The 25,540-nt window shown below is 40.6% G+C and overlaps 2 protein-coding genes and 1 non-coding gene across 3 annotated transcripts; 1 reads left to right on the top strand and 2 right to left on the bottom strand.

The window, feature by feature from the left end:
• b3galt4 (UDP-Gal:betaGlcNAc beta 1,3-galactosyltransferase, polypeptide 4) lies at positions 1–20,323 on the top strand. Its single transcript, XM_017705693.2, has 4 exons — positions 1–356; positions 1,342–1,446; positions 1,522–2,660; positions 20,306–20,323. The coding sequence occupies exons 2-3, from the start codon at positions 1,431–1,433 to the stop codon at positions 2,631–2,633; spliced, it is 1,128 nt and encodes a 375-aa protein (XP_017561182.1). The 5' UTR covers positions 1–356; positions 1,342–1,430; the 3' UTR covers positions 2,634–2,660; positions 20,306–20,323.
• On the bottom strand, positions 8,285–25,540 carry wdr46 (WD repeat domain 46). The gene is made up of 16 exons (XM_017705736.2): positions 25,428–25,540; positions 24,798–24,944; positions 23,358–23,510; positions 22,115–22,219; positions 21,123–21,203; positions 20,506–20,618; positions 20,341–20,428; positions 20,085–20,146; positions 19,040–19,144; positions 18,789–18,939; positions 17,038–17,273; positions 15,000–15,153; positions 13,301–13,451; positions 11,840–12,030; positions 8,806–8,919; positions 8,285–8,672 (listed from the first exon to the last, which is right to left on the bottom strand). Exons 1-16 carry the CDS (start codon positions 25,482–25,484, stop codon positions 8,556–8,558), a joined length of 2,025 nt encoding a protein of 674 aa, XP_017561225.1. The 5' UTR covers positions 25,485–25,540; the 3' UTR covers positions 8,285–8,555.
• trnag-gcc lies at positions 14,588–14,658 on the bottom strand. Its single transcript has one exon. It is a non-coding gene; the product is annotated as a tRNA-Gly (tRNA).

The raw sequence follows: 25,540 nt of genomic DNA, 5'->3' as shown, positions 1-25,540 counted from the left end.
CTCAGAGAGCGCGCATCGAGCCTCAGGAAAAGGAAGCGTCCCAGAAGTGTGACCGTGTGCATCATGCGCGTTCGGGGCGTATCTCCAGGAAACGTCCGTAACGAGCCCTGGACGTCCAAAGGAGATGCGCAGTTCATATGAAGTACTGTGTGCCTGAGGCTGCTCATCACGAGCGTCCGTGGACCTGCATCTGTGAGCTTCTTCCCTCTACAGCACGCCCATGCGATGTGGGGTCGATTTGTGGTGGTCTGAGTGTGTGTGTGTGTGTGTGTGAGTGAGTGAGTGTGTGTGAAATGCTCTCCTGGACCAGCTGGACCCGGAGAATGTGAGCGAGACCAACCTGGAAGAAGATCAAGGTTTGTATGACCGAGCCCGTCATCACCTGCCCTTCTCCTCAGAACATCACATCTGGTGTTTATAACATTACCGCAAATATAACGACGAGGCCGTTTAAGGTGGAACGAACCGATTAAAGCACTGCTCTCCTTTTCGTCGGGAAGCTGACGGGAGCTCAGCCCCTCGCTGTGTGGCGGTGGCTGGTCGTCATTAGCAGAAGGCTAAATGTAGGCTGCGGTTTCCTGGCACAGTTTTCCGACCAGTTAACTCCGGATTTTGTGCAGGATTTTGAGCTTAATTAATTCGTCTTTTTCACGGGGAATTCTGTCTGAGCTCCCAAGCCAGATTCAGCCTGGAAAACGCGCTTCTACGGGTTAATGAATTCATAGATCGAGTTACTGTGCCGAGTACACGAATTACTACATCGTGGCCACAAATTGCCACGAGAGGAACTTTTATTCGTGGCCCAAATATATTAATTCGTGGCCTCGGTGTAGTAATTTGTAAGTTTATTGAAAATAATCCCCATGTGATGGCAGGGGCTCCGTAGTCCGTGTGTTTCTGTGTGGTGTAAATTAATAATTTATTATTATTATTTATAGCATTTGGCTGACGCTCTTATCCAGAGCGACTTACAATTTGATCATTTTACACAGGTAGGCGAAGGTGGTGTTAGGAGTCTTGCCCAAGGACTCTTATTGGTATAGTGTAGGGTGTTTGCCCAGGTGGGTGATTGAACCCCAGTCTACAGTGTAGAAGGCAGAGGTGTTAACCTCTACACTAACCAACCACATTAAAATGTACTACATTAAAATTATTCAATTCTGAGCTGTTCCACAGGTTTCTTTAAGTTTCCTATTGATTCCCTGGATCTCCGTGTTCTAATAATTGAATTGCATGTCTTGTAGGCGTTTGCATGCAGTAGGATAGGAGTCTGTTTTTCCACCTAGAAGAACCCATTGTATCCTCAATATTCACCGGATTGTTTGGTTTCTTTTCATGCAGGGCTGACGTGAAATCGAAGCTCCCACCTGCCCAAGCTGTGCTCTAGCCTTGGACTCCAGACTCACCTTACTTTAGACAGGAGAGAAAGCATGTGGAGCAGGGAAGGTAAAAGGAGTGAGCTTGATAAATAGTGCCCAGAGCAACAACCACCAAGATTTGTAATTGAACTGTCATCTGCAGGAATGCTGGTCCGCGGACTTTGGGCATGTAAGGTTCGTCTGGGGAAGCGAGGAGGGCACCCTGGGCTGGTCCCTGTCTTGTGCCTGCTAGTATTCGTCTGTCTTCTTGCAGTCCTCTTCATTGACTACATTGAGTCCTGGATGACCTCTCTAGGAATGAGTAGTGTAGGAGGTGCCCATGGAGGGGTTCTCCCTCAGAGCATGCCTCCCACCCGCCCCGAGGAGTACCTCCTCATGCCAAGTCCCCTTGTCTGCCAACGTGCCAAGCCATACCTTATTACCTTGGTGACCTCGGCCCCTGCCAACCAGAAGGCTCGCCAGGCTATCCGTGACACCTGGGGTGGGGAAGTTCAAGTCAGAGGCCACAGGGTTATGACCCTCTTCATGGTGGGTCAGGCGTCAGACCCGGCTCTGGCCAAGCAACTAGTCGACGAGGCACGTGAGCGAGGGGACTTGGTGCAGGGTCGCTTCCTGGACTCCTACGCTAACTTGACGCTGAAGACGCTGTCCATGCTGGCTTGGGCCCGGCGCTTCTGCCCACAGGCTCGCTTCCTAGCCAAAGTGGACGACGACGTGATGTTTAACCCAAGCGCACTGTTACACTATCTTAATGTCAACTGGGTGGGATCAGAGAATGAACTCATAGACCTTTATCTAGGCCGGGTGCACATGGGGGTGGCCCCAGACCGGAATCCGGCCAGCAAGCACTTCTTCTCCGAAGCTGCTTTCGGAGGTACGGTCTTTCCCGATTACTGCAGCGGAACGGCATATGTTCTTTCTCGGCCTGCTGTGCTAAGGCTATCGCTAGCAGCTGCTGCCACACCTTTACCCAAACCCTTGCCTCCTGAGGATGTGTTTGTGGGTTTGTGTGCCCACGCAGCAGGCATCACTCCCACTCATTGCCCGTTCTTTTCTGGAGGACCACCTGTGCCATATGGGCGCTGCTGCTACCAGGCCATGGTGTCTGTTCACCACACTAAGCCAGATGAAATGCTCCGCTATTGGGCAGATGTGCATTCCACAGGACCGTGCTCCTGGCTGGGGGTCCGGATCTCACTTGGCATTTGCAAAGTGAGAGCGATTTTGGGAAACTGTCTGAGATCTGGGTCATAAACATCTGGAGAAACACCTGGAGATCCAGTAGGTGAACGTCTATGAACGGTTTACGAGGGTGCAAAGTCTGAAGAATCATAAATGGAACAAAATACTAGTCACTGTGCGCTGTTGACATGTAGCTTTATTTTTCTACCGTGCAAAGCGTCAAATACTTGAATGTACAGTAATGTGCAAAAGTCAGAGACCGGCTTTCTTTTATTTAACTTCCAGGTAAAGTGACCATTGAAGAAAATAAAAAGAATTTAATTAATTCGTATTTCAACATTTTACTTTTTAACTGTTAATTTTTCAGCATCATGAATAAAGTAGAAAACATTTATTTAATGTAATATTACACAGCGGACTCAATAACTAAATATACTTTCTTTTTTTTTTTCGTATTTACTGTGTCCATCCTCTACAGCCTTTATTGTGGCTTCAGGACTCTTTCTTTCAGTTTTTCAAATAAATTTGCAGGGATATTTTTCCACACCTCCAAAGTTCAGTTGTAGAAGTTGGTTGCATTTTGGGCTTCTTATGATTCAAGTAATCCCAGACGCTTTTAATGATGTTGAAGTCTGAGTCCGTTGGCTGATCCTTGTTAGATTTATACATTTTCTCTTTTTCCCATCCACAGAAACACTTGTGAATTTTTCAGATCTGAAGCAAGAGGGGAGCTGGATTATTTTCCATGTCTCTCCTTAGACCTCTTTATCTGATGATGATCGCTTCGGTGGTCTAACAGGTCTTGCGCAGTTGTTAGGAGTCCCATCTACATTTGTTGAACTTCAGTTTTGAAAACAAGATTTTATACCATCTTTGTTATGCAGCTTAATCATTTTACATCTAATGTCCTAGATAATTTTCTGAGTAATAATTAACTCGTATTTAATGGCTGCTTGACTGGGAATGAGGGTCATTAAAAAGGAAGGGTGGACTTTTGCACTGTACTGTATGTGTATTCACTATTCCCTGTGCACATGTCTTTGTAGGTCAAGTATACACTGGAAAAAATGTCAAAAGTATAATCCATATAGCGCCAGTACTTCGTGTTAGCTGTGTACTGCAGTTTGCATCAGTCCTAACATTCTTACATGTTAAATGTCCCACAAGTAGCAGCAAAACTGATGATCATGGTTTTCCACAATGTCACATTTAACCTAATCTCCAGTTTAAGGTTCACTATAAAATTAGAAAATAGGTGGTAATCTCAAATTATGCAACAAAAAAAAAAAGTTTTGTCCCGACTGTGACGATATGATAGTTCTTTGTAACAAAGCTTTTTTTGCAAACAAAGAAAGCCTCGCAAAGAGAGTGCAATGGACTGTTCAAAACGGGACGTGTTAAACTTAAATTACCTCATTTTTGAATATGGTCTTCCTTGGATGGATGCCTCGAGGACTAGTACATGATGTCTAGGCTGTTTATGGCACGGTTTTCTTTCCAGTTCTTTGTCATTCTGTTTAAGTGGAACTTTCAGTGTTCAATATTCAGTCCCTTAACACTTTTAACTCCCTCGTTTAACTCTTCTGTATGCTTTTAGGGCCTTCTATCAAGTTGACCCGCTTTTATTTGCCTGATGCACATTGCCAAAGGTGACATCAACGGTAGGATAGTGGTAACTAAGTCTGTAAAGCAAAGCACATTCAAGAACACAAAGTTCTAATATAGGTAAGCTACTGACTTAAGAAATGCAAAGCGAGCTACGCTAATTCTGTTCAGACAATAAGATGGAATTGCTCTTTGCAATCTCTTCTTTTATCTCAGCACTCAGGTTCCCAAAGAAAGAAAAGGTGCAAACCTTTGTAAGTGCTCCTTGAAGATTTATGCAAGACTTCGTCAAATCCACAACAAACACCACAAAGCGTATTTCCTCTTTACTAAAGCAAATGGATACAGGAGCTATGCAAAGACCTGAAACTGGATGCCTCATGGAGAAGGAGAAAAGAGGTCAGGTTCTTAAAGGAGAACTTCTTTAAAAATGCTGACATTGCTAATATGAAATGGCTCATAGAGGTCATTTAAAATGACACAAATGACCATTTTTCATTGAGCAGGCCAAATAGCCAATTGCCAGAAGGGGCTCAGGCCTGTGTTATTTTTAGTCGTGCTGTGTGTGTTGTGTAAGTGTGATGTCTAGCAAGTGAACTGTAAATAATCAACAGGTCACCGTGTTGAAGCTCATCTCGGATAGGTAGCACAGTGTGCGGAAAAGCTGTGTTCAGAAATGCCTGTGAAGCAGTCCAGCCTGAGCTAGGCTGATGCTGCACTCGCGTGCAAGTCTACACTCAGCCTTCTCTTTGCGTGACCTTAAGGCAACGTCACACTCAGCCATGCACACTCTGCTAACAGACCATGAAAGCCACTGGAGGTCAATAAGCAGAGCATAAATAAGAGGAGCGTTATTATTCCAGAAAAGGAAAAGACCCAGAATTTTTGATGCTGAAACATGCTGTAAATGTCAGTTTTTGAAAAAAGTAAAAACAGGGTTCTTTAGTAAAAGGAAAAGGGAACGTATGGTTCTGTATGGATGTCATGCTTAAATGTGTTGCATATTGTTTTATACAGAACCTAGTGGCTCTATATAGCACAAAAAGGGTTCTCTTGTTGTTACATGGTATCGAGAACAAATACAAGTACTCCTTACTTAATGTCAAGATTGGGACAAGTGGTAAAAGTAATACACACTCTAGTACTAAAATGTTAGTTGTGGGCCTCTAAGACTAGAACTGCATACACTTGATTTGAGGCTTTTCAACAGATTTAACAAGTAACTGGTAAATCTGAAAGCATCTCGACATGTATGAGGACTCTTTCTAATTAGTGCAATCCAATCATGGGATTTCTAGCAGGAATATATGAAGATTGTTATTAATTTTACATAAAAAGTTTAATTGTGGAACATTTAGGTCAGAGAATATGATCTAAAAAGACCGATGTGGACCAGAATGCTAGAAATGGAGTGTCTAGCAGGCTCTAGCACTCACTAGGGACATGTATTTATTCATTCATGTATGGAGGTATGTATTATGTATATCAACAAGCTTCTCACGGTTACAGAGAACATTAGAATGTGGTACAGATTGTTTGCATTTTTCTGGGTGTGGATTAAGGCCTGGTCTTGGACTAAACTGCCAGCACTGAAACCAATTTTCATTTTTAGGCTTTGACTTAACCAGGAACTGGTTCAATGACAGGATATATAATGTGCCTATGCCTTTAGACTAAACCGAAATAAGTAATGAAAAATATAAAATGTGACTGTTTAGTTTGCATTTGCACAATTTTCCCTTATATATCTGGTACCTGTAGGTGGTATCTGTATGTAAGCATTTAGCTTATTCAGTATTGTGCAAAAGTCAGAGACCACCCTTCATTAAATTTCCCATCAAAGCAGCCACTGAGGACTTACTATTTTTTATCTATTAAATTATTCATTTTCTGGAAAACTAAAGGAAATGTTTAAATACAATACTAAATACAAGATCAGATTTTTCAGTATTAAGTGCATCCACTCTGCCTTGATTGCAGCTTCTATTCTTTCAGAAGACCGACTTCCAGTTTTTTAAAGAAATCTACGGGGATACTTTTCTGCAGCTCCAAAGTTCAGTCTTAGAAGTTGGTTGCTTTTTCTGCTGCTCACGATCCGAGTAATCCCAGTCACATTCAGTGATGTTTAGGTTGTTGTTGGACTCTGGGGTGGCCAGGCCATTGTTCTGAGAGCACCAGCAGCTTTTTCATTTTGCAAATTTTCTACATTTTTGCAGTTTCTTGCTAGTGACACTAACTTATATAGCACTGAGATGTTGACTCACAGTGAAGAATGGACAGAAGAACCTGTGGATTTTTTCAGAGCTGAAACACGAGTCCCGTTAACATAACGGCCATTGTGACTGCAAAGTAAATACATTTAGGGTGATCTTTGACGTTTGCACTGTCCAGCATCCAGCATGGTTCCAATTTAAAATGCACTAGAACTGTTTCCAGCAAGCCATCATAAGCCAGACAGACAAGAGAGTGGATATGCAAAACGGATATGAGCATTTATGGCCTCTCTGAATTTTTCCTTACAAGTAGCTTTGAACAAAACCTCAGACACCAGCTGAAGTAGAGTGTAGAAGGTCCCTGTTGGTTAGACACTCCTTTATCACAGTAGCTCTGTAATGCTGCAACTCAGTAACACTGGCTCAATATGCTTTCTGGGGATGTCTTTAGGTTCCAGTTATGTTGATGTGCAATGTGTCTTTAATAAAAGCTCATAAATGAATGTGTATTATCTGCTCTGTACAACATGGACCTGTCAGACACGTAACAGGTCCACAATAAAGCACAGACTTTTGTTGGTGTAATTCATGTGTGTGTGTTTGTGTGTGTGTGTGTGTGTGTGTGTGTGTGTGTGTGTGATATAAGGGAGCAAATCAGGTCAACGCTCAGAAACTCCACCCAGCACAAAACCAGAAAAACGCAAATAAACTCCATCACCACCCGTATTATAAGGAAGGTACAGGCATGAGAAAAACTCATCTTTCTTTTCTCACAACCAGCTTAAAAACAGAAGCTATAGGGAAGATTCCAGTGAAAGATGTATGGACAGGCACTGTAGATCGAGTCTGAGAATATAATCAGAGAGATGAAAAGAATACCAAGAATGAAGTAGTGATGGCTGAATACTGAATATAGTTTTAAATGTATTTAGAAACACATTTTAATACATAGAAAATACTTACTGATGAGGCACAAACTCTGCTGCTGTCATTTTTATTTAACTTACGCTGTTCCTCACTGTTTTACCCTGTTGCTCAATGTTCAGGACCACCTCAGAGCACGTATTATTTGGGTGGAGGATCATTCTCAGCACTGCAGTGACCCTGGTGGTGGTGTTGTGTTGTGCTGGTACAAATGGAGACGACACAGCAGTGCTGTTTTCCTCAGTACTTGTATGCCAAACATGTTTACTTATGATTAAAAGCAGGTTATAAGCAGACCGTTACACAGCTATGGACTGTTTAATGGAGATACAGATCAGTCAAGCTTAGGAGTTTTCAACTAACCAACCAAACACCACAGAATTTCAGTGTTCTGGTTTTTTTTTTTTTAAACCCTCCTGTTCTCTTTAAATTTACTAACTTCTTTTATCTTTGGGGTCAGTTTGAACCCAGTAATTTAAACCTCCAGGAAATATCAATCTATATAAACTACATGAACTATAAGTGGTTACCACACTATGTGTGTGGTTCTGTTAGGTCAGGGCCCAAAGAGAGTTGTCTGATACAGTGATCTCAGTATCGTCCAAAACAAATGTATGTAAAATGTTGATATGTCCCTTGATTTATGTAATTAAAACAGCATGGGGTCAAACGGACCCCAATGAACACTGATGCATTTAAAACGTGTACAGGGCACTGAAAACATCTCACGCTAATTTTATGTTTACCTAGTTGTTCTCAATAAATTAGGAAAAATAATTAAATATGAAGCATAAAATTGTCATGCATTTAATTAGAGACATGAAACCCTGAACTGGGTAAAACTGACCCTAAACAATGTAGGAGTGCAAGTTTTACTAAATATTTTCAAATTTACAAACGGCCCAAGGGCTTAAAATCTCACATGACCTGCGCAAAAATGGTTAAAAAAAAAAAAAAGGTACAAAAAAATTATAACGGGGCTTTTTGGTGATGTATGAATTTATTACACTTTTTACTGTTTAGTACAAATTCAAAGTAAAGAAGATTTATAACATTACTATAAACAGCTCACACAAAAACCAGGGGTTGGGCTGCTTTTGGGGTGAATCATCCCAACACTCCAAACAGAACAGCAAGTCCCAACGAGTGTCCCTGAAAATGACTGAAAGGTCCCCTTTGTGAGTCAGTCTTTTATCCCCTCCCAGAGGTCAGTCAACATCAGCATGCCTTCTGCAACCCAGTGCTGCTTGGCCTACTTTTTGAATCGATCCAGAGCCGTCTTCTCTCCGAGCTGTTCCTTAGCGCTGTCTTTCCTCTTCTTCTCCTTCTCCTTCTCCATTCTCTCTTTCACTGACTTCCGAATCACATCCTACAGGAAAAAGACAGAAAGCACAAGTTGAGACGAGGGCGATGGAGAGGTGTCTGTGCTGCATGCTTAATATAAAAGGCCTTGAGTAAACGGAGAGAATAAAGCTTTCGTGTGCGTGTTTGCGTGGCAATACCCTCTGATCCTCATGGGCGACTTTCTTCTTCCTCTTCTCCACCGCACCAGCTGCACTCCTGCCTCTTTTCCTCATTCTTGGCTTGAACTTTTCAACTGCTAACGGGTCATAACCCTGAAACAGATAAATATAAGAGATGACATGATTCCTCCTTTAGGTTTCTGACACCGATTCTGTATCAGACTGATGCAAATATGGGGGGAAAAAGATGAAAAAATGAGCAATTTTACCTAAAAATATAAAAACATGATGCCAATGTATGTTGCATGTGGTATGTTGCTCAATCTACCCATTCGGACACCCTACCACATAAAAAGCATAGCCAACAACACGGCATTCAACATGTCTTTATATTGAATGGGAATTCCACCAGAGTTTCTGCATAACAAATAGTTAGGATGCAACAGTCACTCAAGTTTGATGAGAAATCATCAGAACTGTTTACAATGGTGGTGATCAGAACTACATGTCCTAAGAGAACTTGACCTCTAAAAGCTACCTCAAACTGCCTGAGGTCTAAATGTGGTATTATACAGGGAGATTCTCTGAAAGAGGCCCCAAATATTCTGCTGTAACTCCTGCTAGGATGTAGCAAGCGGAACCGAAAAATATGCTGCATACCTTGATGTACATGCAATCGATTGCATTACACGCAATGCTGGACGTGACCTCCACTTTCTGCCAGACACATGAAGGGGTACGGGGGTATGCACCCAGAAGTTGCAAACGGAAGTTAAATGTTCCAATGACTGTCCGGTGCCTACCTCTCGCTCCGACGCAGGAGCATCCCGGCTCTTTCCAAGCTCCATATACATTGCACATTTTGTTCAGATTGCTTCATCCTAGCAAGTTATTCCAGAATATTTGGGGCCTCTTTTGAGTGAATCTCCCTGTACTTGCTTTTAAGATGGCTGCTCTTTGTATCCTGTGTTTGTATGAAAGGTGCTTGTAGGACGTTGTAAGGCCAAAATAATATCCAAAGAAACCTAAGAAGACACATGCAGGTCCACTGGTGGTTCTGGAGAGTAAATAAAATTGCTATATTTGTGTGGTAGACATTGGGACTCTGGGTTCTTATCACCACCAGTGAAATCTGGATGATTTCATATATATAAAAAAAAAAAAAAATTTAAATCACAAACTATTGCTATGAGTGTTTAAAATAAATAAAGCAGTCAATGCCTACTTACTTGTTTACTTCGACTACTGTAATCATATGACCTACTTGGTAACTGTACACAATGTTGTGCTGCAAGAAACTCCTCGATCTTTCAGACTAGATTTCTTTAATCAAACCAAATCTGTTCTGTTGTTTTTTTGTTCTCGATTTTAGCTGCTTTTAGCGCATCTCTCAAAAACTCCAGTCAGCACATGCCAAGCAAACACAACTTTGAACAACTGCACACATAAAATTACAATATTTTTTATTACACGCACAAAAATAAAAGTTTAGTTAAGTGAAGAAAATGTGTTTCTGTATAGCCTGAAGATCAGTTCCTCACTGATGTTCTGACTAGGGGAAACATTTACTTCAAAACAATGGGCTGGAACTGCTCACCATGTAGCCAGGATGGACAGGGAGGTAGTCTCACTTCCTGCTATTAAATGCAGGGGAGTGGCTACAATGAAGCTCTGCCCATCGACTAAAACATGAAATGTGGTACCGTATTTTTTTTATATATCCTGCTTGGTTTACAGCTTGGTTTCTTTTTTTTAAGGTTATGATGAATCTGAATCTTTCAGCTTGGGGGTCAGGGTTTGGGACACCCACTTCCCAATAGAAATTGCTTTACAAGTGCAGAAAATTTAACGTATGACTCAATTAAAGCTTTCGCTTTTCAAGAGATCACCACATTATCTTTGGAAATATGTAAGGTCTGAGTACTTAACTGTTTAAAATAGTTGAACTAATTTCGTTAAACGGTCCATAAACACATTTCACTCATTTACACAAACAGAAACACGTGTGTTGGCATAAACAGCAAATAGATCAAATTAAAAACATGCTTTTGCTGAACAACGCAGTTTCTTTGGCCGATGCAAAGCTTGCAAAAAATGACTGCTGATCAAGCAGTCGTCCACCTGATCAGGTGCAGCTTTAATCGGCGACTGTCCCATAAACACACACATCTCTCACTCTTATTCAGTAATTAAATACTGCTGTAATAAAAGCCACGTGGAACATCAGAAAAAATAACCAGCATTCCTGTCACAAACTTCAAGACATCATTTAACAGAAACAAAAACGAAGAAATATGAAACGTGATGTCCCCAGTCAAAGAAAACGGTCGTAACGACGAAGCTGTGGCATATGTATTCGCCGTGTGAAGTGCCACTGTACAATTACTGTAATCACCATTCGGATATTCATTACGTTTTATGGCGATAAGATAAACCAAAAAAGGAGAATATACGTTCAACTCATTTGTGATTATGTATATTACACTGACAGGCACAGCTATAACACTAACTAGACTAACCATCCTTGGTGATGTAAGCTAGATCTAGAAACAGTGAAAATATTTGTGTCTGACAAACTAACATGTTGGCACATCCACCTGTATGAAGACAATGAGTCCTCTTCAGCATCCAGTGCCGTACTGTTTAATTCTGTTAGCTCATCAACTCATTTGAACACTCAACACAAAAACCTGCGTTTCCTCGGCACTTCTTGTTTAGAGAACCGCCGTGGTAAATAAACGTACCCACTTCCAGCCAATCACTTGTTTCTGATCACACACACTTTGCTGTTTTTTCAGTAAGAAAGAAGAGAGTATCAAAAAATATGACTGAAGAACTGGTATCAAAGACACATATGTAGCTGAATGATATCCAGCCCTATTCTCAAACAGGAAAATAAATAAATAAAAACTTTAGGTCACAGTACTTTTGCATTTCATACATTCAAAATGCTGGTTCAGGGACCAAATACAAGAATTGAAAACAACTCAAATGCTTTTATTAAAATAATAATAATAATAATAATAATAATAATAATCTGTGTGTGTGCTGTCTGAATAATTAGTGAACTCACCAACGTCTCCACTCTCTCCTTATGTTTCTGCTCAAAGGTGGCCTTGTCCACTTTACCCAGCAGCCCTGGGTCCAAGCTGATCAGCTCGGGCTGCACCTTCTCCAGCAGAGCCTTGACCTCCCATTCTTGCCTCTGCTTGGTGCTGCGGTACGGGTTCATATCCAGAGCATCGAAGTTTGGCTCACCAGCACCTGGACAAAAAAACATTGACATAATGTCAAATGCACAATCCAAACATGGCACTTTCCAGTTACTCCTTAACTTTATGTATACAACTACATATTTAAAAGCTAATATTTAATAACCTTATACTGCACAGAATGGTCCACTTTCAGTAATGTGCCAAATTAGTGCAATTATCTTAAAATAAACAAGTTATTTTGGGGACATTATAAACGGAGTACAGTAATGACACTTCTCCCTGACGAGATGCAGTTATTGCCAAAGTAAGAATGCCCAAGAAGTCATCACTGTCAAACCTTGAAAATGTTTCCTCAGAAGTGGCTTGGCATTCTGCAATGTTATTCTCACAGGATCAGTGACACAAGATTGTTACATAACATCCTTTTGTCTGTAAAGTACTAATTTTGGGCAAATGCTGCAAAAACACAAAATTAATTCCAACAGTAATGTTGTTATGCAAGGCTGCATATTTTCCCATCACAAAAAGGCTAATTTCATTCTTACAGAGACCTTTTAACATATTTCACTGTATATAAAGGAGCACCTCACATGTTCATATGTCACGCTATAAGATTTGAAACAACCTTATCTTTGTCTGTTATTATGGATGCACCAAGCACCAATTCGGATACCTGAACTCAGGACATCATCAAACCACTATTTTTCTTTTCTTTCTTTAATTTATGCCTAAATACACCTCACATCATTCGCTTTTTCAATTCAATAGGTAACTGCAAATAATTAATTAATCATGGATTTTTAAAATGAGTATTTCATATTAAACCATACTCTTGTTACGTATTTTAGAGCTACTCAACTATCAACTACCTCCAAAAACTTTAGCTTTCATTAAATTGATAAAGTCTAAAATGGTTATTTGCTGACAAAGCTGGAATGAAGGACAACAGAATCTCAAAAAGTCCTCCTGCACGGGGCTTTTATTCTGACATGCTACACTATTACAGCAGCTTTTATTAATAAATCAATTTATTAATAATCTCATTCATAATTATAAGCTGTTTCAGCAATCAGCTCCATTAATAAAACCTCAATATGAGAATTAAAGCAAGCAGAAAGTAGCTGGTTTTGGAATGACACTTTAAGAGTGACTGTGTCTCATTAGTGGATCAGTCACATCCAGACGATACCTGATCCAGTCAGTGTTAGTGCATCACTAACTGTTATATGCTCCTATCTGCAGTCCATTCACCAACTTGGAGAGAAAAAGACAGAGACTTGCTTTTGGTTGTGGATGTGTGTGCAAGCACGTGTGCTGACCTGGCACAATCATACTGGTAAATCCTTCTGCATGTCCAACACCCAGCACATCCTCGAAGGGGCAGTACCCAACTCCCCACACTGTCCCTCTCACCCGATGGGCCATGTAGGGCTTTGTCATTGGACCACTTCCCCAAACATCACGGTACACCTGTGAATTAACATGCACACGTAGCTATGTGAACCTCCTGCCAAATGAACTTTAAACAGGATATTTCTTGAAACTTTCGTCTTTCAAAATTCCCAAGACGTATGCGTACTGTATCTACAACAGTAATGCTGAGCCTTGCGCATTTCCCAAAAACAATACAGCACCGAGATCACTGAACTATGTTGGAGTAAGTATCTGTAATTTTTGAAAGATGATCACAACACTACAATATTTTTCTGGACCTAGCAGAATTCATACATATTTTCAGGGCTTTCAAATACTTAAAATAAACTGATCAACTGAACTAATTTTAGGTAGTTCAACACGATCTAAGGAAAGGTGTGCTTTCCATGGAAAAGCAGGCATTTTATAGTAGCCATGAGTGGACAAAATCAGAATTCATTTATTATTTTCAATAATTCAATAATACTTTCATCCTATATAGTTAATGGCTCCAATTCTATGATTTTAGTCCTCTTGCTCTCGTACAGAAATTTACATTATAACCAGAGTGAGTGCTTCTATATCTTCGTTATATGGCAAATTGTGCTAATTAAAAAGATTATTTATGTATTTATTCATTCAACAGTAGCCTTTTCTGTCATGTCTATATATGAATATACACCAAGCGGCATTTAGCATTTACTAAGCAGCACTCAAGTTAATTAAGTCAATTTTAGCTAGTCACCAGTAGTAAGCAGTGGCCTGCACATTTGTTTCCGATTTACCCACCATTAGACATCTGCTGATCCCTAAACGTCATGATGAAACAAAAGTTTGTGACTGGCTAATTTGCATGTCAGTTAAGTTGATACTTTTTTAATCCCACAAGCGGGGAAATTCCACCTCCGCATTTAACCCATCTGTGAAGTGAAACCACACATACACACTATTGAATACACACACACACACACACACACACACACACACACACACTAGGGGGCAGTGAGCACACTTGCCCGGAGCGGTGGGCAGCCCTATCCACGGCGTCCGGGGAGCAGTTGGGGGTTAGGTGTCTTGCTCAAGGACACCTCAGTCATAGACTGTCGGCACTGGGGATCGAACCGGCAACCTTCCGGTTACAGGGCCAGTTCCCCAACTTCCAGCTCACGACTGCCCCAAAAAACAATGTGCTGTGCATTGGCCAGGAATCAAACCCGAGCCTCCCACGTGGCAGGCGAGAATTCTACCACTGAACCACCAATGCTTAGTTAAATTGCCCCTTCCTGTCAAATAAGGCTGCTCTTGGTCACGTTAAGTAATGAAACCCACAAGAATCTCTAGTGATTGGAAAAGTACCCTAGTGACTGTCATGGCACAGACTCAACTGTGACTGAGATTCAGGTCAGATACATACTGTTTTTTCTGTGGTTTTGTTTTAGTTTTAAATTTGCAAACTGTGATTAGTAGTTAACTAGTTTACTATGGAGTTGCATAATAAGGACTCTGTGTACTGATGCCCATCCTTATTTGCTGCTGTGTTGAGAATGGTAGGTATAAACTTTCAACTCGATGCACATGTCCAGTAGCTGTGATCTGTGTGTGTACCTGTACAATATCTCCAGTAGAAGCACTGAGCAGTCCTCTCTGGCTGAGGGAGAGGCAGGAGGCTCCAGCAGGCAGGAAATAGGAATTAAGCGGTTTAAACGCTCTGATGTCATAGACTTTCAGTTTCCTGTCCAGTCCTGACGTCACCATATACCTGAAACATACACAGTCATCATCATTACCTGCCATGGCTCAAGGTTTGCTGTCCTACTGGGCAACTTTCACACTGTTTGTATTATTCAATCTGGACATTACTCTAAAAATCACTTGACACACAACAACTCAGTTTTCAAAGAAAGGCTTCACCACAAAATACGCAGCACTGTATTTTTGCTTTACTGACTAGCATCATTCATATTTCTCAACAATGTATTGTTTGTTATTACAATATTAGCCTTCACATCACTGATATCACAGAAAGCTTCAACACCACACTGAAAGGAAATCTAGGGGACACAACTGTAGCAACAACTGCAGTACTGACACTCTGTTCATACTGAGCAGCCTTAACTCCCAGTGATGATAAAAAGAGGGAATCTGATTTTAAATGATAAAATAGTTTATCATGTTTGGTGACCATGCACAAAATACATTCATCTCAAAAGAGAGGAGATGCTTGGCACCAGAGTTAGTTAATAAGTTTCATTTGAAGTCTCTGGGCAGGTAAATATACGACTAATGCAAAAAACACAAAATGTACAATACAAAAAAAAAAATAATAATAAAATTAAAAAATAACCACAATAAAACCCACAATATCAATTAATTACCCACTCACAACCCCATCTCCCCCAGTCAACCCGAAAAGCTCATACATCAACCACCATAATAAAAAATAATAAAACACAGACAAAAGAGTTTGATTACATTATTGCAAACATGACTGATTTCCTATAATCAATTTTTGCAAGAAAAAGTCTAAAGATCTACACAAATTTTAAAAACTAAGTAGCATCTTCAACTGTTTAACACAGGAGTGTCAAACTCAACCACTGAATGTACCATATTAGAAATTCTCAGCAAATCCGTGCGCCAGCTGCGTTTGTATTTCATTTTTACTTAATATTTTGCCATTACCTGAACGGCCATTGCTTATACAAAATATGCCAAAACTGCAAAGGCAAGACAGGCACTGAATACTTACTCAAAAATAATTCTAAATAAAAATAAAGTTTTAAGTAGCTTTTTCAAAAACAGCTTATTTGCCTAAAGAAGACACCAGGCATTGTTTCTTTTTGTGTAACTGCTGACCCATTAGATTGTTGTTGGCAGACAGGGGTCTGCTGGGGACTGTACTGCATCTCTGGGTGAAACAGGCTAATAAGAAGAGAAAATTAAAACAACTTGGCAGGCCGAATAAGACTGCGTCACTCGCCTGACTCTGCTTTGACCTTGTGTTCGACAGATAGGGTTTAATAGCTTTGTATGGAAAGGCATTCCTGAATAGGAATACTACACTGCCCCCTAGAGGCAAGTAACTTTGTACTGATTCTCAGAGTCAAGCTATACAAAGTTCTTCAAAACATGGGACATGGGTATTATGGATAATTTACACACCAGATAGACATTCAAATATATAATTAGATCATCAGAATTCACCATATTGAACTTCGAGAGTATTTAACAGTGATCTCCTCATGATTACCTAGCAAAAAGTTTAAATTTTAATGTTTAAAAAAAAACAGGCTTCACAGTGACCTTATTAGGCTGAGACCAACAGGACATACAAAAAAATGAGAGAAAATCTCTGTATATAAAAATGTTGCTGGCCACACCAAAAAAGGTGAAATGTTATTTAAGCCACTGTGAGTGAGGTTCTAATATACCTATAATTTGCAGAGCTAATTGCAGCTCGTCTTTGTGTTTCTTAAAAAAAAGTAGGAGCCAAATAAAAAAAAATCTAAACATTGAAACTCATCCACATTTTAATTTTTACACCATTTACCAAAATGTAAGAATTATCCCTGATTTTTCATGTACAAGAAAATACACAGTGACTGCTTTAGTGTATTGGTTATAGGACATCAGCAGTACTTACGTGCCAGTTCTGTCCACTGTGAGGGAACGGACACCACCCCGATGACAAAGCATTTTAACGAGTGGCTCTTTCTGGTTGGGTGACCACAGGCTGACCGTACCATTGGGGTGGCCAAGGTGAATAACAGCATTGTAGGGGTTCTGTGCCATCACATCAAGTCGCCCTAACTTTGTGTTGATGGCTGCCACCTCCTTCCCAACAGACACGTCCAGATACTGCAAGAAACCTGTAGCACTCTGAAAGAGAGAAAGCAAAAAATGTCAAACAACAACGGACAACCCCTGATTGGCTTTGAGGGAAATTACAACTCCACGCTTGCAGTTGTGGAGACTCATTATTTGCAGGCGTGTGTACGGCTGAGCTGTGCATGACACCGTTTTCATTCGTCACCTTCAGTGTTATGCAATTAACTAATTTGATTATATTAGTAAGAGAACATGCTCAACTGAGCTCTGATTTTATTAAGCATATTAAATAACATTTTCATAGACAAGTTATTTCTTTTCCTGCATTTGTCCCAAAATCTGAATTCCAACTGCCCATTCCTGCCTGTATGAGAGTGAAAAGGTCTTTTGCTTGCAATTCTTTCCATAGAATCCTTCAGGACTCCAGTTTCAAATGTACTCCATCTCTAGTGTATCACAAGTATAGCCAGAATTTCATTGACAGGCCTGGTTACAAATTGTGAGACTGCCAGCTAGCAAGCTGTAAGGACCAGGTGCATTGCTATATTGAGCATTACAACCACCAACTGGCCATCTTCATTACAGCTCAATTGGCCGCTCGCTACTATTAACATGACTGCTTACCTCACATTTACCTGGCTATGGTTAGTTACTATACAAAAAATAAAAATTAAATCACATGACAACTTTTAGATGTAGATGTACGAACTGAATGGTTGAAGACATTAAACTTTGTTTTTTTACCACAGTCAGGTCCTACTACTCAACAGCGACGTAAGGACATTACACTAAAAATCACTTGACACCCCAACAGCTCAAAGTTTTCAAAGAAAGGCTTTACCACAAAATACGCAGCACTGTATTTTTGCTTCACTGACTAGCTTCATTCATGATATTTCTCAACAATGTATTGTTTATTGTTATTACAATAGCCCTATAGCAACAAGTACAGCTACCTCCTCAATGTCAGGACAAAACAGTGGTGGAAGCTAATACCCCAATACTGTGTTTACATGTTGGCACTGTACTGTGGTTTTTTGCACAATTGACAGACACTCTGTAAATGTTTCCCCATTTCCACAAGCATCTGCCAAAAAAAGTGATGAGCATGATAAAGGCTTGGAAAAACATAATGAGGACATAAAAATCAGCATCATTTCCCATGACAATCTTGTATAATATATAATAATAATAATAATAATAATAATAATAATAATAATATCATTGCCATCAGAGAACGTTTTTTCCAACCAACAGAAATCTAGGGTGAGCCTGGTTTCCAAGTGGCAGGACCCAGCACCATCCACCAATGTATTGGTACCTGTTTTCTATTAATGCATTGCTCGTTTTTATCAGTGGAAACATTTATTATGGACACGCAAGTGCCTTAGTTAAATATTACTTAAGTTATTTAAAATTAAACTTTGCTCATCTAGTTCTTTAGCAGTTTTCTCTCAACACATAACCAAGTAACAATTCTGGTTTAAACTGCCTTTTCACCCAGCCCTAATGCAACCCCTCACGCTAACAGTATTTAGGTATGAACATGATGCTTTACTGACGTACCGCTGTGGCAAGCAGAAAGTGGTAAGGGAGGAACTGCATGCGCAGCACATCATTAAATTTTTTGATGCAGTGCAACTCTGTGCCGTTGGAGTCGTAGATGTACAGCCATTTCTTCTGAGCTACAGCAAACATGGCCTCAGAGTGGAGCCACCTAGTGGACATCAGGGAAACAGAACAGTGAGATGATCTCAGGAAAAACTCTTCCTAATGACATCCTCCACATGTCGTCTGTACAAGGAATTTCCACTTACTTGATATCCTTGACCGTTTCCATGACATTCATCTCACACATAAGGTTTTTGGTCTGCCATTCTATGCATGTCACATGACCTCTCCTTCCAGCTAGTAACAAATGCCTGAACACAACAATTTAAACACATTTAGACATATTTAAACACACATGAACTAACATTCCTATGGCTTGCGCCCATCCCTTGAGCCCCTAAGATGGCTGCGAGAGTCGGCAGGGCCAGTAGCCCAGTGAGGAAGGCAGGGAGAGGAGAACCGCGAGTGGGTGGGGGATGGTGTGAATCCCACCAAGGGATGGGAGTGATGGTGGGAGGAAGACATCAGCTAACAAGAGAGGGGATGGCAACCATGACTGCCATAAAAGGCAAGAAGGTGGGATGCAAGTCCCTAACTCTGCCACCTGGACCTTGCCCTGGGCGTGGTGACAGGAAGGCGGAGCAATGAGCTCTCATTCCCTTTTGTCTCAGAGCTGCAACAGCGATGACGACAGAGTGAAGAGCTGAAAAACTCAAGCGGGAAAAGGAATGAAGTGTAGTTTTGTAAAAACTAGTCCACCTTCTGTGAAAACCACTGACAAGGATCTGGGTGCATCTGATCAAACTAAGCCAAAGTGGGCAAACCCACACTCAAATGACTTTTTTGTTTTGTTTTTATTTTCTGGAGTTTGGCACTACAGAAATTAAAAAGTTCCATTTCAGAACTTTTATGTATCTTCACTCTTAACATCTTTAATGTACAAAATTCCAAAGAATGAAATTTTGACATCAGAACTAAAAATCACCAAACCTGAAAATATGTGCATTATGTATGATGCAAATCTTAGCATATAAACTTTAAAATCTGAGACATATTCAGGCACTTTAGTTTTTAGCTACATGGGAAAACGTATTGTATCCAGGAGCCACTGCATCATTTCCGATTAAATTCTGAACAGGTTTATCGTTACACTCCAAACCTCTTTATAACTAAGGGACAACAAGCATATTGTCTTCGTGGAATTCATGAACAGAGGTGCATTTTTAATTAACCACATCTGTTAGCACTCACCGGCCAGTCCTGCTGTAATCTAGTCTGTATGGTCCAAACTGGGTCAGACGCAGGTTAAAATACTGGAAAGAGAAAATACAGAAAAGGTTGTAAAAGCATAATTATACAGATGTAAAGCATGCAAAAAACCTTTGAAGACTGGGCGTGGAACAAAACGTAAATGACTCCCATCTAATACCAAAACCACATTTAAAAGGTCCTGTTTTTCTTTGTGTTTACAGCATCTCTGGCCTAAAATCAATGTCTCAAGCGTCACCTTCGATCCAGAAGTGATGTCCACAGCTTCTGCTATGTCGTCCTGTGAGATGGTACACGTGTCTTCACCCTCATCTCCTTCTAGAAACCTTTTGACACAGATACAGGTATGAGTGTGTTTTCACGTTCAGAAGAAACTACAAGAAGCCAGAGGAAGCTACATTACCCAGCATCCTCTGTGAGCAGGAGATCATATCGTGCAGCCTGTGTCTGAGCAAGGTCAGCGGCTTCTTGAGACTTGGCGAGGGTGTCTTTCAACTTTGATCGAATCTCTTCAGGCTAGGGAAGATTTCCAAAAACAAAATTCAATATTATAAAATAATTAGGGATGAAAGGTTGGCTACCTTTAGCCAAAGCATGATAAAACTAATCATTCTATTTTTTAAATCTTTAACTTTAAATCTCAGAAAAGCTATCATGATGTACATCATGCATGGTGAAAATGTCCTGAAGTGTCATATTTTTGCCATATCGCCCACCCCTTGTTGACAGCCAAGTAGATCTTACTTTCTAAATTCTGACTAGTTTGAAATATTTTAATGTACGTTAAGTGTAAAAAAAAATGCATTTTCTACAAAAATGTGAATACAAAACAAGACTTGACATCAACAGCTCCTCGGATGGGACGTATACAACAATAAACTAATCAAAATGCAAATTTCTGTGAACTATTTCACCACATAGCATAGCTGAAAAGATCATTTACAACTTAGTAAGAAATGTTTTAACAGTGAAAGATAATTAGTAAATAATCAATATTTGACTAAACAGCACATAACTCACCACTACAAATTTATTTCCTCTCTGAAACTTCCTCAGCCGCTCCTCTGGGATAGGTGCCTCACCAGGGAAAGGATCCACTTTCTGAGGAAATTGCATTTTAAATCAATGAGTATGACTGTGTCTGGGTTTTTGATGTCCTGTTGTCATGACAGTAGCAACAGAGTAGTAGTACCACATGCCCTGAACATTTATGATTATTGTAGTACCAGGAATTTAAGCTTGCTGTAATATGTGCCTACAGTGTTAACCAATATGTCCAAACCTGGTTCTATTAACTAACTTCTAAGGGAAAGTCCACCAACATTTCTGCATGATTAAATGAGTAATGTCAACAAAATCATTCAGAGTTCAGAGATTCTAGAAAGCTCTGTTCTAGAGAAATGTACAGAATCAGAACTGTTCACAACTGTGAAGACAGGAACCAGGCGCCTGAAGTACACCGTGTCAGACGTCTGAGGCATTGTTTTATAGTAGTTCTCTAATAACATTTTGATGTAAAGGATTTTTTTTACCAGACTCACAATTATTTTACCATGATTAACACGATATAAACTCAGAAGACACGTGTAGCTTCACTGGTGGTTTTGTATAGTAAATAAAACGGCTATATTTGCACTGTGGACATCGGGACTCGGTTTCCATCAGTACCACTGTAAAGAAATCTGTAAGTTTCTCAACAAAAGAGAAATTTCACATCAAACCTCTCTGAATGACTTTGTATCGTTGTAGATTTAATAAAAGAAAAAAAAAAGGAATTCTCCTATGAGGCTGTTAGTAGCCATAGTGCTGTGAATCTCTGCTCCTCATGCAAAATAACTACTAAAAATAACAAAACAAACAATGAACAAAACCTATAACTCCAAGACTTTAGGAGGCTTTTTTTACTGACAGAAAAACAGAAAAGCTGAACTTCATAAACAGAGCACTCTCCACAAAGTCTCTCTAAAAGGCTCAGTGCAGTTCAGTCACCTTCAGAAAAAAGAAACACGCACCCCTGATATGAACTTTGCATCACTTCTCTTTGTGGCATTTTCATCGGCTGTGTCCTTTGTCCCATCGACGCTTTTTTCTCCGTCATTGTCCTTTTTACTTGTATCCTATGGTAACACATGAGGATACAGAAATTCAGAAAAAATACAGAGCAGAGAGACACATCCTGAAAAATATCAAAGAACCCAATGTTTACATCACTTTCACTGTCACTTGTCTTGTATATTGTTCTTTACTTGTCACACAGCATGAGTACTAACAGTAACTGTTACTTCTTAAAAAAAAAGTATTTTATATATATATATATATATATATATATATATATATATATATATATATATATATATATATATATATATATATATATATATATATATATTTTTTTTTTTTTTTTTTTTTTTTTTTTAAAGATTAATTAGAGCAGAGACTGTGAGTCAGGCCTTCTCGTCCAACATCAGTGTCTGACCTCACAAATGTGCTTCTGGAAGAACGGTCAAAAAATTCCCATAAACACACTCCTAAACCTTGTGGAAAGCCTTCCCAGAAGAGCTGAAGCTGTTATAGCTGCAAAGGGTGGGTCGACATAACATTAAACGCTATGCATTCAGAATTGGATGTCACTCTAGTTCACACGGGTGTGAAGGCAGACGAGCGAATACTTTTGGCTATATACTGCATTTTCACATATGTTAAGTGTAAAGAGTACAGATGCATTTACATAAAAATGTGAGTACAGATCAAGACTCGACATCAGTGGTTAGCCAATCTCGGATGAGATTATCCATCAAAAAACTTATCAAAACACCCTGAAAATAAAACAGGTTTTATCACCACACAGCCTAGCTAAAAGACCATTTACATTAACTCGGTAAATACAATATTTTTAAACACTCACACAACTTACTGCTTTCCATATTTAACTAAAAGGCGTATGTAACTTACGACCTCAAATTTTGTTCATCTAGTGCTGGTCACTGTTTGTGCGCGAGATCAGAAACTTCTTTACTGCTCGGATTTACAAAATAACTACTTAAATAACAAAACGTGAACATGATGAACAGCATGCCTCTTGGGTTTAACCAACAGACCTATAACACCAAGAGACTCTTCAGGGCTTTAGTTTTCATGGTTTCAGGAGTTTTCAGAAAAGCTGAACTGCTCATAATCAGAGCGCTCCTTACAAAGTCTCTCTAAAAGGCTCAGTGAAGTTCAGTCAGTCACTTTCAGAAATAAAGAAACACGCACCTCTGAAACGACCTTTACAGTTAGATTTCCTTTCCTCTTCTTTCGCCGATCAACCCGTCTCCTCTTGGCCTTCTGCTTTGGCCCATCGCTGCTTTTTTCTCCACTGTTGTCCTTTTTACCCGTCTCCTGCGTTTGCTCACAAAGTTTCGGATCCTGTGTTAGCGCACAAGGACAGAGACATTCAGACAAAATGCAGAGTAAAATAAAAAAACACCCAACATGTACACTCTTTACACCATTCTTCACACCGCATTAGTACAAATATCTCTTACTTCTGATAAAGAATGAATTCATCTTATTTTAGTAGGCAAAAGTCTCTCAGACAGTAGCACCTCTTAGGAATACCCCCCCATGGGTAAATGGAAACACATAACTTAATAAGTAAGATAAATATTTCGGTTTTAAGCCATAAGTTATCTATGGTTAATATTTATTTAATAATTTCCTTCTTAATATTATCATCTGATGTATCATAACTAGATCTTTTACGGCAAAAATTTGATACATTGGAGAGAAAGAAATACTGTAATAGGACAAAAATGAATGACTATAATGTTTATGTAGAATTATTACTGATACTGACCTTTTAGTAACATCATTTGTTTAGTTTTTTTACTTGATATTGACATACACTATACAGTCAAAGGTAACGGGACACACCTAATTACTGAGTTCAGGTGTTTCAGCCACACTCATTACTAACAGGTCAATAAAATTAAGCACATAGCCTTCTAGTCTCGACAAACACCAGCAGTAAAATGGTCGTACTGAAGAGCTCAGTGACTTTAAACATGACATTATCATAAGATACCGTCTGTGCCACAAGTCAGTTTGTGAAATGTTTGTCCTGCTAGATCTGCCCCAGCCAACTGTGTGTGAAGCACGCTGGTACTCTACCCTGGAGCAGTGGGAACGAATCACGCTTCTCTATCCTGCAGTCTGACGGACAGGTCTGGGTTTGGTGAATGCCAGGAGGAGGTTACCTAGGCCCCTTATTTCCAATGAAGGGAAATCTTAATGATTCAGCATAACAAGACATTTTGGACAACTGTATGCTTCCAACTTTGTGAGAACAGTTTGGGGAAGTGCCTTTTCTGTTCCAGCACGACTGAGCCGCAGAGCACAAAGCACCGTCCATAAAGGCCTGGCTGACCTGGACTAACCCACACAGAGCCCTGACCTCAACCCCATCGAACACCTTTGGGATGAACTAGAACAGAGACCGTGAGCCAGGCCCTCTCGTCCAACATTGGTGTCAGACCAGTGCTCTTCTGGATGGCAAATATTCCCAGACACACATGTAACAAACAGACCTATAACTCCAAGAGACTTCAGAGGGCTTTGGTTTTCACAGTCAGAACACCTGAACTGTTCATCATCAGCGCTCTCGCCAAGAGGCCTAGTTCAGCCAGTCACCTTCAGAAATAAAGACACACGCACCTCTGACTCGACCTCTCCGCTCAGACCTCCCTTCCTCTTCTTTCGCCGGTCACCGCGTCTCTTTTTGGCCTTCTGCTTTGCTCCATCGCTGCTTTTTCCTCCGCTGTTGTACTTTTTACTCGTTTGCTCCCAATAACGTCGGGGACGCTGAAACAACACGAGGCCACAGAAGTTTAGAGAAACAGAGCAGAGCAGACAGTTACACCCTGAAGAACAGCACAGAACCCACGAGTTTCACTCTTCACCGCATTTCTACTGTCACCCATCGTGAACACCGTCCGCATCACCTACAGCAGGGGTGCTCACTCCGGTCCTGACGGCCGGCGTCCAGCACAGTGTGGCGATTTACCCGCTCAAACACTCCCGGGGACACCCGTCCGTTAACTGCCAGGTCCAGTGGGAGTGTTTGAGAAGGGAAACCTCCCTGCGGGACCCCCGGGACCCCCGGGACCGGAGTGCTGCAGCCCTGACCTGCAGGAGCGACTCCGGGCAAAAGCCGAGTCCGGGTGTTCAGGCGAACGTCTCGGCCACTGCCACGCGAGGCCCGCGGCGCCAGGGACGGACACCGTCAGCACCGCGGCGTGTGGACAGGTGCTGGATTCGGCTCGCGCCGCTCTGACCACAACATGCCTTTCTCCTTTTCCCCACGTGTGCGGTGGTCTGCGCTTCTCCGCCGGGCGCCGCCATCTTCGTTGTGTATTTTCTGCTTTTCCGCTCGTTCACGCTGCGACTTCCTGCCAGGA

This window comes from Pygocentrus nattereri, chromosome 29, assembly GCF_015220715.1.
Source record: "Pygocentrus nattereri isolate fPygNat1 chromosome 29, fPygNat1.pri, whole genome shotgun sequence".
Taxonomy (NCBI): Eukaryota; Metazoa; Chordata; class Actinopteri; order Characiformes; family Serrasalmidae; genus Pygocentrus; species Pygocentrus nattereri.
Note: the sequence above shows the minus strand (reverse complement) of the source record. Positions and strands in the feature narration are given on the sequence as shown.

What these genes read in the sequence shown, in the direction of transcription:
- wdr46 (XM_017705736.2), bottom strand. Translation starts at nt 25,484, where the DNA reads ATGGCGGCGCCCGGCGGAGAAGCGCAGACCACCGCACACGTGGGGAAA. An exon ending in ATGCAAAGTTCATATCAGGG is followed by an intron (nt 21,204 to 22,114) that starts GTGCGTGTTTCT and finishes CAATTTCCTCAG; the next exon opens with AAAGTGGATCCTTTCCCTGG. An exon ending in GAAACGGTCAAGGATATCAA is followed by an intron (nt 18,940 to 19,039) that starts GTAAGTGGAAAT and finishes GATGTCCACTAG; the next exon opens with GTGGCTCCACTCTGAGGCCA.